This window comes from Moschus berezovskii, chromosome 24 (assembly GCF_049115385.1).
Source record: "Moschus berezovskii isolate FMDL1 chromosome 24, NW_MosBer_1.0, whole genome shotgun sequence".
Classification (NCBI taxonomy): domain Eukaryota; kingdom Metazoa; phylum Chordata; class Mammalia; order Artiodactyla; family Moschidae; genus Moschus; species Moschus berezovskii.
The window spans coordinates 1,838,592-1,852,654 of NC_142483.1; the positions used below are offsets into that span (position 1 = coordinate 1,838,592).

A 14,063-nucleotide genomic window follows, 5' to 3' on the forward strand; every position below is an offset into this window, starting at 1 on the left:
CTGCCACGGCAGGGGAGGGCCCCAGGGCAGGAGCCGTGCTCCCGGGAACCTGCACACCCAGTCCAAGAGGCAGCAGGCAGCACACGCTAAGCAAAGGCGGCCAGCATCCAAACCAAAACCAGCCCTCACACCAAAGACATGAAACCCACACATGCCACCCAGGGGCACTCCCACCAAGACCAGAGTAGGTTCACTGCTCCTCCCGAACTCAGACTGGGAGAGACATGAGCAAAACCAAGAAGCAGAGGAACCCCTCTCAGACCAAGAGAATCCCCCTGCAGGGACAACAAAACAGGCCTCTTCAGTCCAGCAGACAGGGATTTCAAAAGGGAGATAAGGAAACTCCTCTGAAGGAGTTGCAGAGACTACCAGCAGACAGGCAGACTCGAGTAGAAAGGGACTAGGATCTATGAGGAGGAGCCGAGACAAATCAGAAAATCCATTTACTGAGACAGAAACTGAGCTTGAGGCGACGAACAGCAGGACGAATGATGCATGACAAAGAGCAAGGGACCTGGAAGACGGACTGGTGCAGACTACCCAGCAAAACAGCAGAGGGAAAGTCAAATGGGGGGGAAAAAGCAATGGAAGAGCCTCCTGGGTGATAAAAAGTGGCCAATCTGTGCGTCACAGGGGCTCCAAAAGGAGGAGGGAGAAAAGGGGATTGAAGTGCGTCTGAAGAAGTTATGGCTGAAAATTTCCGAAAGCTAAAGAAGGAAACAGGTATCCAGGTGCAGGAAGATAAACCCAAACAAAGCCACACCAAGACATAATAAAAGTGACCAAAGTGAAAGGTAAGGGGAGGATTCTAAAGGTAGAAAGAGAAAACAGTTCTTTACAAGGGAACTATCAGCTGATTTCTCCACAGAAGCACTGCAGGCAAGAAGCGAGTGGCAAAACAGACTCAAGGCCTTGAAAGAGAACCATCTGCAACCGAGGGTAATGTATCCGGCAAGACTATCGTTTGGGATAGGGGAAATAAAGAATTTCTTAGACAAGCAGAAACCAAAGGATACAGCAACCCTGCTGCTGCTGCTGCTGCTGAGTCACTTCAGTCGTGTCCGACTCTGTGTGACCCCATAGACGGAAGCCCACCAGGCTCCCCCGTCCCTGGGATTCTCCAGGCAAGAACACTGGAGTGGGTTGCCATTTCCTTCTCCAATGTGTGAAAGTGAAAAGTGAAAGTGAAGTCGCTCAGTCGTGTCCGACCCTTAGCGACCCCACGGACTGCAGCCTACCAGGCTCCTCCATCCATGGGATTTTCTAGGCAATAGTACTGGAGTGGCTTGCCATTGCCTTCTCCGACAGCAACCCTAAACCATCCTAAAAGAAGCATTAAAGGGTCTTCTCCAAATAGAAAAGCAACAGGAAGAAACAGGAAGAGGAAATCACAAAAGTAAAATAAACCATTTACATTAGCCAGTGTAAGGATCAAAAACACCAAACACCTATTTGTGAAAGCAACGATGAACACAAGAAACAGCCAAAGGAAAAACATGAAGATGTAAAAACGGACATCCAAATCTTAAAATGTGAGGAAGGAAAGAAAGAAAACGCACTTTGTTTAAGAATGTGTTTGGCTCTATATGCTGTCAGATAAAGGAAGGGGCTAACACAGTGGACGAACAGCAACCACAAAGCAAAAGCACACGAGAATCCCAGAAACCAAAGAAGAGAGCAGGCCTAACAGAAAAGGAAATCACGACAGCAGGAGGAGAGAAAGAAGCACAGGACCGACCGCAAGACAAGGCCTGACATGGCAATAAACACACATGCACCAACACTCACCTCAAATGAAGGGACTGGGTGCCCCACTCACAGGATACGGGGCGGCGGGCTGCGTAAAAACAGAAGCCTACCACAGGCTGCAGCAAGGCCCACCACAGGGCGAAGGACACAGCCAGACTGTATCCTCATCTGTAGTCAAAGGACTGTATCCTTTGACAGGAGAGGGTGGAGGGCACGAGCCATCGGTCGGGGGCTCCTCTTTCGCTAACTGCCACAGAAAGGCCATCTTAGAAGTCAGTTTTGCAAAGATAAAGGACAAGCTTCCAACAGCCTGGAAAACCGGGACAACCATCGCAGGGGTAAGGATGGCATGGTTTTTGGAGGAGATACAAGGGCGATTAAAGGGATGATTGTTGTTGACAACAACTGTCAAAAATACACTTCCCATCTCCTAACACTTACTGCCGTGGTCCTGGGACAGCTGTGGGCACAGACAAGATGACCTGGCTCACTCCCTCCAACCTGGAGCTCCACCCTCTTCGCACGGGCTGCCTTCCCCAGTCACAGGCAGCCGCAGACAGGTGCTTTGTGGGCACAAGGTTACCCTGGGCAGCCCCAGCTCTGGGGGAAGGAGAGGTTACCGGACCTCACCTCTACAGCGTCTGTTCGCACGGTCAGCCGTTGAGTGCCTTATGTCACCGTGGGTTCCGGCTCCTTGACAGCCACGGCCGTGTTTGAAGATAAATTCAGGACAGATATGGAGGAGGAGAAAGCCAAGAAGCTGGTGAGTGAAGCCACAGCAGCTGACACCCTCGGGGTCTCTGTCATCAGCAAGAGCAAGCTGGGTTCCCCCACCCGTACTCAGTGCCCAAGAAGGGGAGCAGGTGTGGCCAGCACCGGTGTGAGAAAGGGCCGCCACCGGCCTCAGCGAGAGAGCCACTGCCCTGGAACCTGAGGTGCCGCGAGAGACAGGCCCACCCGCGGACACTTCCTAAATGGGGCTGGCACCGGCTGGTCACGGCTCTAGAAGGCTGGGGGCAACGGAGGCTGCCCCTGTAAGACGTTCAGCCAGTGTCTCCTGAGGAAACCCAATAAGAAATGACAATCCAAAGAAAGAAACGAAAATGAGGGATGGAAAAGGTATTTCACGTGAATGGAAATGACCAAAAAAGGAGCTGCAGTACTCAGAAAAACAAAGAGAATAAAGGAAGTTAAAGGACAGCATATGATGACAAAAGGCCAACACGCTCAGCAACACAGACGCACTGGCTAGCAGAGCAAGCTTCCCACGGGCACCAGTGGGGAAGAGCCCGCCTGCCAAGGCAGGAGGTGTGAGAGACACGGGCTCAATCCTAGCTCTGGAAGATCCCCTGGAGAAGGAAACGGCAACCCACTCCGCTATTCTGGCCTGAGAACCCCAAGGACAGAGGAGCCTGGAAAGCTACAGTCCACGGGGTCGCAAAGTCGGACACCACTGAAGCAACTCAGCACACACGCTTTGGAACACCCAAGTAACTAAAACAAACACTCACACATAAAGGGAGAAATCGATAGGAATACAGTAACAGTAGGAAATTTTAATACCTCACTCACACCAAGGGACAGACCTTCCAGACAGAATCAATAAGGCAACAGAGGTCCTAAATGCCACAACAGAGGAGTTAGACTTCACTGACCTTTTCATGGCACTACATCCAAAGACCGAATTCAAGTACACATGGAGCATTCTCTAGAACTGGCCACATCCTAGGGCACAAAACTAATGCTAAGGACAATTACATGCCCACAAATTCGACAACCTCAAGTTCAAAAGTATAGAAATTATTTCAAGCATCTTTTCTGACCACAATGACATGAAACTAGAAATCAACCAAAGGAAAAGAAATGAAGAAAAAACAATTACTAAATTGTTTAAGACTAAATAACATGCTACTGGAAAATAAATGGGTCAAAGAGGAAATCATAAAGGAAATTACAAAATAGCTGAGAGAAACGACAAGGGAAATAAAACCATACAAAATCTACAGGACATGGCAAAAACAGTGCTTAGAGCAAAGTTCACAGCAATACGGGCCTTCCTCTCAAAACAAGAAGTCTTGGGTAAACAACCTAACCAAAAACAATCTAACCTAAAAGAATTAGAAAAAGAAGAACCAGAAAAGAACCAGAAAAACCTAAAGTCAGCAGAAGATAGAAAATAATAAAGACCAGGGAGGAAATGAAGCATAATCTAAAGAAACAACAGGGAAAAAGTCAATAAAACCAAGAGCTGGTTCTCTGAAAGGGTATTCAAAATAGAGAAACCTCTGGTCAGGCTCATCAAGAAGAAAAGAGAGAGCATCCAAATAAACACGATAAGAAATGAAAAATGAGAAATTTCAACTGATGCTGCAGAAATATGAGAGAAAAAAACTAAGAGAATGCTATGGACAATTACATGCCCACAAATTTGACAACCAAGAGTGAACAATTTTCTAGAAACATCAAAACTAAATCAAAAGATAGATCACCAAAACTTAAATCAAGAAATAGATAATATGAACAGACCAATGACCAGAACTGAAATAAAATCTATAAAAACAAACAAAACCTTCCTGCAAACAAAGGTCCAGGACCAGAAGCTTCACAGGTAAATTCTGCTGCGAAACTTATACCAGTTCTTCCCCCTCTTCCAACGATTGCAGACGGAGTGCTCCACAGGCATTCCATGAGGCCACCACCACCCAGACGGCAAAACGCCGCTAAGAAAGGAAACCCAGGCCAGCATCTGTGACGATGCAGATACAGAAACCCAGCTACAGGGGCAAACACCGATATGCAGAAAACCGTAAGACACTCGGAAAGAAATCAGGGATGACACAGACAGATGGAGACCCACCACGCTGTGGAGCTGGAAGAACGAACTTTACAAAAATGAGCATACTGGATGGCATCACCGACTCTGTGGACATGAGTTTGAGTGTACTCCGGGAGTTGGTGATGGACAGGGAGGCCTGGCGTGCTGTAATTCATGGGGTCGCGGAGAGTCGGACACAACTGAGCGACTGAACTGAACTGAACTGAACCCAAAGCAATCTACAAGCTCAGTGCAGTCTCTGTCAAACTACCAATGGCGTTTTTCACAGAATTAGAGCAATAAATTTTGCAATTTGCAAGGAAACGCAAAAGACCCCGAATGGCTAAAGGACTCCTAAGAAAGAAAAATGGAGGTGGAGGAATCAGGCTTCTAGACTTCAGATTATACTACAAAGTTACGGTAATCAAGACGATATGGTTTTGGCACAAAAACATGTATTAATGGAATAGGATAGAAAGTCCAGAGAAAAACTCACACATTTATGGTCACCGAAACTGCAATACTTTGGCCACCTCATGCGACGAGTTGACTCACTGGAAAAGACTCTGATGCTGGGAAAGGCTGGGGCGGGAGGAGAAGGGGACGACCAAGAATGAGATGGCTGGATGGCATCACCGACTCTGTGGACATGAGTTTGAGTGAACTCCGGGAGTTGGTGATGGACAGGGAGGCCTGGCTGCTGTGATTCATGGGGTCGCGGAGAGTCGGACACGACTGAGCGACTGACCTGAACTGAATTTATGACAAAGGAGACAAGAATATACGCCACGGAGAAAAGACAGCCTCTTCAATAGGTGGTGCTGGGAAACCTGGACAGCTACGTGTAAAAGAATGAAAGCAAGACACCTCCTATTGCCACACACAAAAATAAACTCAAGTGGATTAAAAACCTAAATGTAAGGCTGGACACTAGAAAACTCTTTTAGGAAAACACAGGAAAAACACTCTGATATAAATCACAGCGAGATTTTTTTCTGACCTACTCCGTAGAGTAATAAAAACAAAAATAAAGAAATGGGATCTAACTAAACTTGAAAGTGTCTGCAGAGCAAAGGAAACCATAAAGAAGCCGAAAAGACAATCCTTAGAATGGAAGAAAATATTTGCAAATAAAGCAACTGACGGATTAATCTCCAAAATACACAAGCAGCTCACACAGCTCAGTATCAAAAAATCAAACAGCCCAATAAAACAATGAGCGGAAACCCAAGTAGACATTTCTCTAAAGAAGATGTACCGAGAGCCAAGAAACACATGAAAGGATGCTCAATGTCGGTAATCATCAGTGAGACGCAAATCTACAGAAATCTAAAGCAATGCAAGACCACTACGAGGAACCACTTCACATCGGTCAGAACGGCCATCATCACAAACTATAAAAAAACAAACGCTGGAGAGGGCGTGGAGGAAAAGGAGCCCTCTGACTCTGCCGGTGGGAATGCAGATAGATACAGCATAGCACGGCGAGCCCTCAGGAAACCAAATGGTCACACCATACGATCCAGCAGTCCCGCTCGTGGGCATGTACCCTGAGAAAAGCTTAACTCAAAAGATACACGCACCCCAGCGTTCAGTGCAGCACTGTCTACAACAGCCAGGACACGGAAGCAGCCTGGGTGTGCATCAGAGGAGTGATGGAGAAGGAAGGTGTGGCACACACACACAATGCAGCATTACTCAGCCACAAAAAGCACTGAAACTGCGCCACGTGTCGTGGTGTGGAGGGGCCTAGAGGCTGTGATACAGCGCGAAGCGAGTCAGAAAAACAAACACTGTGTATTAATGCACAGATTGATACTCAGAGTCTAGAAAAACGGCACAGGAGAACCTCATTGCAGGGCAGAGACTGAGATGAAGGCGTGGGGGATGGACGCGTGGACAAAGAGGGGTCAGGACAGAGAGAAACCGGGAGGTTAGGACTGACACACCTGCACCACCGCACGGAAAACAGCTCGTGGGGCCGCTGGCCGGCACAGGGAGCCCGGGCCGGCGCTGTGATGACCTGGAGGGTGCGATGGCGTGGGGGTGTGGTCCAAGAGGGAGGGGTATATGCACGCCTGTGGCTGGCCCATCTCGCTGTACAGCAGAGGCTAACACGGCGCTGTAAAGCGGTTATACTCCTTAAAGAAGAAAGCAGGAAACCCAGACAACTTATTCTCTTATCTTAAAAATATTATGAAAACTTAGACTGCAGTAACAGGATATGTATTTTGGGTACTGGAAAGCATTTGAAACAGAAGAGATAAAATATGGAGGGCTGTAAACTTGGCAAGTGACACGTTTCTTAGGGCTTCCCTGTGGCTCAGCTGGTAAAGAATCCGCCTGCAATGCGGGAGACCCCAGTTCCATACCTGGGTCAGGAAGACCTGCTGGAGGAGGGATAGGCTACGCACTCCAGTATTCTTGGGCTTCCCTGGGGGCTCAGCTGGTGAAGCACCCGCCTGCCATGCGGGAGACCCCGGTTCCGGAAGCGCCCCTGGAGAAGGGAACAGCTGCACGCTCCAGTGTTCTGGCCGGGAGAGTCCCAGGGACTGCACAGTCCACGGGTTGCAAAGAGTCGGACACGGCTGGGCAACTCACTTTCAGGTGCGTCCTCCTGTCTCAAACCACAGTTCCCTCTGTTGCTACGTTTCTCTCGGGCTTCCCTCATAGCTCAGTTGGTAAATGCAATGCAGAAGACCCAGGCTTGATCCCTGGGTCGGGAAGATCCCTGGAGAAGGAAACGGCAAACCATGCCAGTGTTCTTGCCTGGAGAATCCCAGGGACAGAAGAGCCTGGCAGGCTACGGTCCATGGTGCTGCAAGAGTCAGACACGCTTAGCGACTCAACCACCACCACATTGCTCACACACAGCTTGGGAATGCTCTTGTCTAACCCCAATAAACAGTGACTCTATTACTACTATCAAACAAAGAAAAGTGGGCAGAAGACCTTAACAGAGATTTCTTCAGGGAGGACACACAGACGGCCAAGAAGCAGATGAGAAGATGCTCGACAACCACCAATTACTAGAGACATGCAAATCAAAAGCACAACGAGGCCCTGCCTCACTGGTCAGAATGCGTGTGTGTGCGCTTGTGCTCAATCATGTCTGAGTCTTTGCAGCCCCTCTGTCCATGGGGTTTTCCAAGCAAGAACACTGGACTGGGTTGCCATTTCCTCCTCCAGGGGGTCTTTCCTACCCAGGGATTGAACCTGTGTCTCCTGCATTGAAGGCAGACTCTACCCGCTGAGCCACCAGGGAAGCCTGCCGGACAGAATGGCCTCATCAAATAGTCTACTAACAATAAACCCTGGAGAAGGTGTGGAAGAAAGGGAACGCTCCTACACTGTTGGTGGGGATGTAAATTGGTGCAGCCACTAGGGGAAATGGTAGGGAGGGTCCTCATAATACTAAAAATAGAATTATTATATGACCTAGCAATCGCACACTTGGGAATATACCTCAACAGAACTGTAATTCAAAAAGGTACATGCACCACCATGTCCATATCAGCACCGTTCACGACCGCCGAGACGTGGAAACAACCTAAATGTCCACCCACAGACGAACGGGTAAACAAGATGCGGCCCCATACACACTACAGGACACTCTGCCCCCACAAACATGGAGTAATGCCATTTACAACAACACGGACACAACTACAGATCAGCACTAAGCCAGCCAGAGGGGGAGAGACAAACAGCATGGTGTCACTCGGCGTGGAGTCTAAACTAGGACACAAAGGGACCCGCTCTGAACGTGGACACGGAACAGAGGCGTGGTTGCCGAGGGGGAGGGAGAGGGCCGGAGGCTGGGGTTAGCAGACGGAAGCTGAAAGAAAACACAGGATGAAGAACCACAAGGTCCTCACGTATAGCGCTGGGAGACGGTCGATAGCCTGCGGTAACTCATGATGAAAAATATCTAACAAGAATGTGTGTCTGTGTATAACTGAGTCACTTCGCTGTACAGCAGAGACTGGCACAACACTGTAAGTCAACGACATTTCAATTAAAAAAGAGAGAGAGACCTCACTGACAGAGCAAGCGACTCACAGACACAGAAGACAATCCTATGGTTACCAGAGGGAAAGGAGGGAGGAGACATAAATCAGGAGGTTGAGATGAACATACACATACTATATACAAAACATCCAACGACTCGCCATACAGCGGGGACTATGCTGAGTATTTTGTAACAAGTTATGAGGGAGAGGATCTTTAAAAGGATATTATACTGCTGTCAATCTGTCCTCACCCAAGCCCTCGGGGGCTCCCACAGGCAGAGGACGCTGCCCCTGCCAAGGGCTGAGAGCCCTGAGTGAGGGACCCTGCTGTCCACTCGGGTGCCTCCCATCTGAGGTCTGGCGTCCCGATCCTCCCTGCTGCCTAACAAGTTAAGTTACAGAAATCGCGAATAAGCCTTCAGAAACACCGACAGCAATCTGACATGCCACACAGCCAAGCATGTGACTGATGGGCTGGGATGTTACATGTTTTGCTTTGGTCTTTATTTCATTTTTCTAAGTGTTCATTTTTATTGTATTTTACAGTCAGTCTGCCAACAGTTTGGAAATGCTGAAGTGGTCCTTCACCACAGATACATTCAGAAGCATTGAACTAGATGGCTTATGGTTAAAGAGCAGCTGGGATGATCTTCTAAGCAAAATATGCCAACAGCACCATTTCTCTGATTAATGTCCGCTGCTATGAAATAGCAAATTTTTGCTATGAAATAGCAAATTTGCTATGAAATAGCAAAACATTGTCAGGGCTTCCCCAGTGTTCTGGTGGATAAGAAACTGCCTTGCAATGCATAGTTCACTCCCTGGCTGGGGACCATCACAGCTACTGAGCCTGTGCTCCACAGTGCAGAGAAGCCGCTGCAGTGAGAAGCCTGCACACTGCAATCAGAGAGGAGTCCCCGCCTCTGTGACTGGAGAAAAGCCTGCATGCAGCAATAAAGAGCCAGCACAGCCCAAAGTACATAAATAAAAATTTGTTTTAAAAATATAGATATTAAAGTGTCACCCTGAAAATGGAAAGCTGTAATGCTAAAGAGAACCCTACATACCTTCTTCGGTGAAGAATTTTTCTACAGGTCCCACAAACTGATTAATTTCATTAAGTTCATCTTGGCTAACCTCTGGAAACGGGAAAGCTTCTTTCTGAAAACGAGGAACACAGAGTAAAAACGTAACTGTGGGCGGCCTTCCACAGCGGTCACGTCAGTCAGCAGGGAAGGGAGAGGCCGTGCCAGTGTCCGCATCAGCGGCTGAGCCTTCCGTGCTGAAGGACCCGGACAGCAAACTTCAGCAGGGCTCGGGATACAAGAACTATGTCAGCCTCCACCACCTCGGCCCAGCCTCCTCCCTGACCCAGATTACCCCTGATTCTGATCAGCTCTCCTTACTAAGAAGTGACAAGGACAGTCCTAAGGAACAGGGAGCCTGGGCTAACGTTTCCAGCTCCAGCTGGTCCCTTCTGTGCAGCTTACTGACGGGGTGTTCTTAGTCGGACCCCTTCACCCGTCCCCAGGGCCATTTTCTCACCCAGAAAACGTGGGTGGTCTCTGTGAGGACCACGGGAGGTCATGGACAAGACGTCACCTTAGTTACTTCCTGAGCTTAAAAATGCTGCCGCTGACAAGAACGTACTGTGGTCGCAAGGTCTGACTTCTTGGCAGGCTGCCACTCAGCTGCTTGCTCCAGGACCCGGCCCTCCTGTCCGATGACCCCTGACCCCTGCTACCTGGGTTGAGCGTGCCAGGAGGCAGGGCCACCAGAGGAGGCCCCACTGAGGAGACACATCAGCCTGAACGCGGCCCTGTCCCTGATGCTCTGGAGCTCGGCATCGGTTTCGCCCATTACAGGTGACGCCTCAGAAGGCGGCTGTGGGCTCAAAAGAGATGATGTATCCTCAGCACGCAGTGACTGACCAGGGAGCGGCCACGGCTTCCACCCGAGCCTGGAGTCCCCATGAGGCCGTCACTCTGCGTCGCCTAAAATCATCCCACTGAGACCTCAGCCCCTCTGGCTTTTGGGCACCGCCCTCCCCTTCAGCTGCCAGCGCCTGCTGAAAAGTGACGTCCCAGCCCCGAAGCCACCCCCGGGAGCCTGGCCTCTCCTCACAGCACCTCTCACCAGGTGTCTGGAGAAAATTCTTGAGAGGAGTCCTGTCTCCTCCCTCCAGCCCACAGGCTCTCAAGCCTGCTTTCTCCTCTCGGGGCCCCCTGTATAGGTGAAGGGTGGATTCCGCGCCAAAACTGAGAACTGACTTAAAAGGAATCCCTCTCTCCAGGCCACTTCTGATCCTGCCCCTCAGGGGGTCTGGAAGGGAATCACGCTGACTGTCACACTCCGCAGCCACTTAGAACAAAGCCGGCTCTTTAGCTGAATACAGAAGCTGAGTCCACTGCGCTGGCCTGCACAGCCTCATGGGCTCACCTGGGCCGGCTGCAACGGCTGCATTAGAGGAAGAAGATTCTGGAATCAGTCAGCAGCCAAGTGAGAAGAGAGAACAGAGTGGGACCAGTTTGGCCTAAACTCCACCAAAGCAGAACCCGCCAGGAGAGAGGCCTCGAGAGCATGTGAGAATGGGCCTCCGATGGGATATTCAGAGTCTGAATGGGGCGTCTCGTGGGCACTGGGCTCCGTGTCATTTGCAATTTTCAAATTTTTGAAGCCAGTGGAACTGGTTTTTCCAATTATTCTACATATGTAGAAACCACATATGTAACATGGATGAAAGCCAGGCTGCTCCTGGCTGAGGTTGTGAATGGGGAGAAGAGTCACCCAGATCCCTCCCACGGGCATTCTCAGGACACTCTGAGGGCAGGGGGACAACGGCGTGATCATGAAGGTCTCCTTCCAGTGTGAGATTCTAAGCATCTCTGCTGCTATGTTGCTGCTCAAACCCCAACAATGCTGAGAGAGACCGTGTTGGCCTGAACCAGGGCAGTACCAGTGCAAGTGCTTAAAAGCCGTCAGATTCTAAATGGAACCTGAAGGTAGAGAAGCTAGGATTTGCTGTCAGATTAGATGTGGATTATGAGAACAAGAGGCACCCCCAGGTATCTGACCTTGAAATGGAGCCGGACCCTATGCCCCTGCCCTACCATGCCCTCAGCCTGCCTTTTGTCTGTGCAAATACTGAAGCCAAAGAATAAGTTTAATCAGAGAAGCGAGAAAATGCAGAAAGAAGGGACTACAGTCAAAGGAGACCAAATAATAATAAAGTAGTCATTAAGCATATTCACAGAGAAGGCAATGGCAAGCCACTCCAGTGCTCTTGCCTAGAAAATCCCATGGATGGAGGAGCCTGGTAGGCTGCAGTCCGTGGGGTCGCTAAGGGTCGGGTACAACTGAGCGACTTCACTTTCACTTTTCACTTTCACACACTGGAGAAGGAAATGGCAACCCACTCCAGTGTTCCTGCCTGGAGAATCCCAGGGAAGGGGGAGCCTGGTGGGCTTCCATCTGTGGGGTCAAACAGAGTCGGACACGACTGAAGTGACTTAGTAGCAGCAGCAACAAGCATATTCAGGGACCTTTGGTTCCTTCTCGGCAGCTACAGATAACAGAGATTCTGAGCCATATCCTGTGAACTGTCTTATAGATATTGAAGCCACCACCTGGGGGAAGAAGTTAACTTCATGATGACCAGACTATTGCTATGACATAAGCTGCTATAATTTTGAGAACTGGCCTCATGGAAATGGGAACTGACCCTGGAACTGAAGACTAACTGTACTTAAAACAATCAAGATGACGCTGGTCAGCTCACTGATGACCAATTTCAAGGTGACTGTCAGAGGTGACTGTGCTGCTTTTGTGCGTAACCCCCTCCCTCACTCTATAAAAGCTCTTGCCTGCAGGTGGGGCGGGGGAAGAGAGTCAGCCTTTGGACAGGGCCCTCGCACCTCCAACCCTGACTGTCAGCATCCAAAATAAAGCAAACTTTCCTTTCCAGCCATCTGGCCTCTTTACTGACTTCTGAGAGGTGAGCAGCCAGACCTCACTTTCGGCAGAGTCACCGCCGTCTCCAATAAGATGACCAGAGGGAAAAGCAGGATCAGGTGGAGAGACCAGGAACTCGGGCTTGGACAGGCTAGACAGGCGATGCCTAGTAATACCCAAGTGCAGCTTTTGACTGGAAAGGTAGATATACAGAGAGACTGGCGCTCAGGGGAGAAATCTCAGCTGGAGAAATAAATGTGCACACTCAGGATACTGATGGCATGATACTAAATTAGATCAGAGGAATGGTTAGAGATGAGAAGACTACACCCAGACGGAGCTTAGACAATTCCCACTCCAACTGAGTTGGTCAGAAATGCTGGCCAATGTATGGATGTCAAAGAGCCAAGAAGGGATCAATGCCCTTGAGTAGCTGAGAAGGCTTGGGGGTCTAGCTGGCCTTTGCTAAGAGTGGCCAGTTCTGCCACTGTGATGCAGAGAATGTAGACCACATGTGGGGAGGAGGTAAGTACAGACGTGGAACTTCTTACCTAAATGGGTGCATGTTCTCAATAAACAAGAAGCAAGGCCAGCAGGTGAGAGTGATGCGGGAGATGGTGCTAAAGGTTTGGAGAAAGGGAAGCATAGAACATGTGTGTTCTTTCTTCCCCACGCTGCTGGGAGGCACGAGTTCCCAGGACAGAGCACCACACAGTCCCAGGTTCTGGGGAAAATGGCTTCCCTAACTTTTAACGGCCTAGCTTTGCACTTTTTAGCAGGGCAAACCATTCCAGTCTGGGTGTCTGCACTTGCAATGCCTGATAACCTTAAAGAATGCTCTAGAGAAACCAAGGAATAACTCCTCAAGTAGTACAGAATCAGCCAACATCGCAGCCAAGCTCAAGCACTCGACACACATTTTTCTTTGGTTTTCTGGCTACCTGTAGGAGGGGACAAAGACTGCTTTTACTATTTCCTGTATGAGAGCAGGGAGCAACTTCACAGGACCGGTTAGCTTGCAGCCAGCACTGACTCCTCAATCTGCCGTCTCTTACATCTGCCCCACGTGCGGCAGTTTAATAAAGCACTTCCACGTATATACAATCTCACTGGGGCTTCCTAACACACACACACACAGTCTCAGTGTGCGAGACAGGGCACACCGCGAGCTCCGCTTTAAGGCTGAAAGACCTGGGGCTCAAAATCGCAGCGCCGAGGTCCACCAGGTCTTCTGACTGGAAGAGGCTGCTGCGTGCTCAGCAACCAAGCGGCTACCGCTCCCGGGTCCTGCGACCCGTGGAAGGGCCGGGCGGGCACGCCAAGCGTCCTTGGAGCCGCGCTCCCGAGGAAAGCAACTTCTGGGGCGCCAAGACGCGGCCGAGGAAGCCGACGGAGGAGAGGCACGCGGGCGCTGCGTCTAAGAGGCAGAGAGCAAGGCCCCCGACAGACGGACACACACAGAGACACAGACACAGCTCGGGGCCGCACGCTGCGCGGGGGGCCACTCAGCGCCCAGCTCGGCCAGGGTCTCCGGAAGC

At 50.0% G+C, this 14,063-nt stretch overlaps 1 protein-coding gene across 11 annotated transcripts in view; it reads right to left on the reverse strand.

Moving 5' to 3' along the window:
- ACAD9 (acyl-CoA dehydrogenase family member 9) overlaps positions 1 to 14,063 on the reverse strand; it is a 44,574-nt gene that overhangs the window by 30,158 nt on the left and 353 nt on the right. For 3 of the 11 annotated variants that reach the window (XR_016036244.1, XM_088831895.1, XM_088831896.1), the window contains exons 2-3: positions 9,642 to 9,735; positions 2,380 to 2,442 (exon numbers count right to left, since the gene is read on the reverse strand). The exons of 1 other annotated variant lie outside the window; for it this stretch is intronic. Coding sequence is in view for 6 of the 10 variants with exons in the window: in XM_088831895.1 (XP_088688021.1) it covers positions 2,380 to 2,442; positions 9,642 to 9,735 (157 nt within the window). In the remaining 4 variants the exon portion in view is untranslated. Of the gene's footprint in view, positions 1 to 2,379; positions 2,443 to 4,318; positions 4,478 to 9,641; positions 9,736 to 14,063 lie in introns of those variants that run through there. 7 more of the 11 variants (XM_088831898.1, XM_088831897.1, XM_055413464.2 and 4 more) reach the window with 5 other exon arrangements.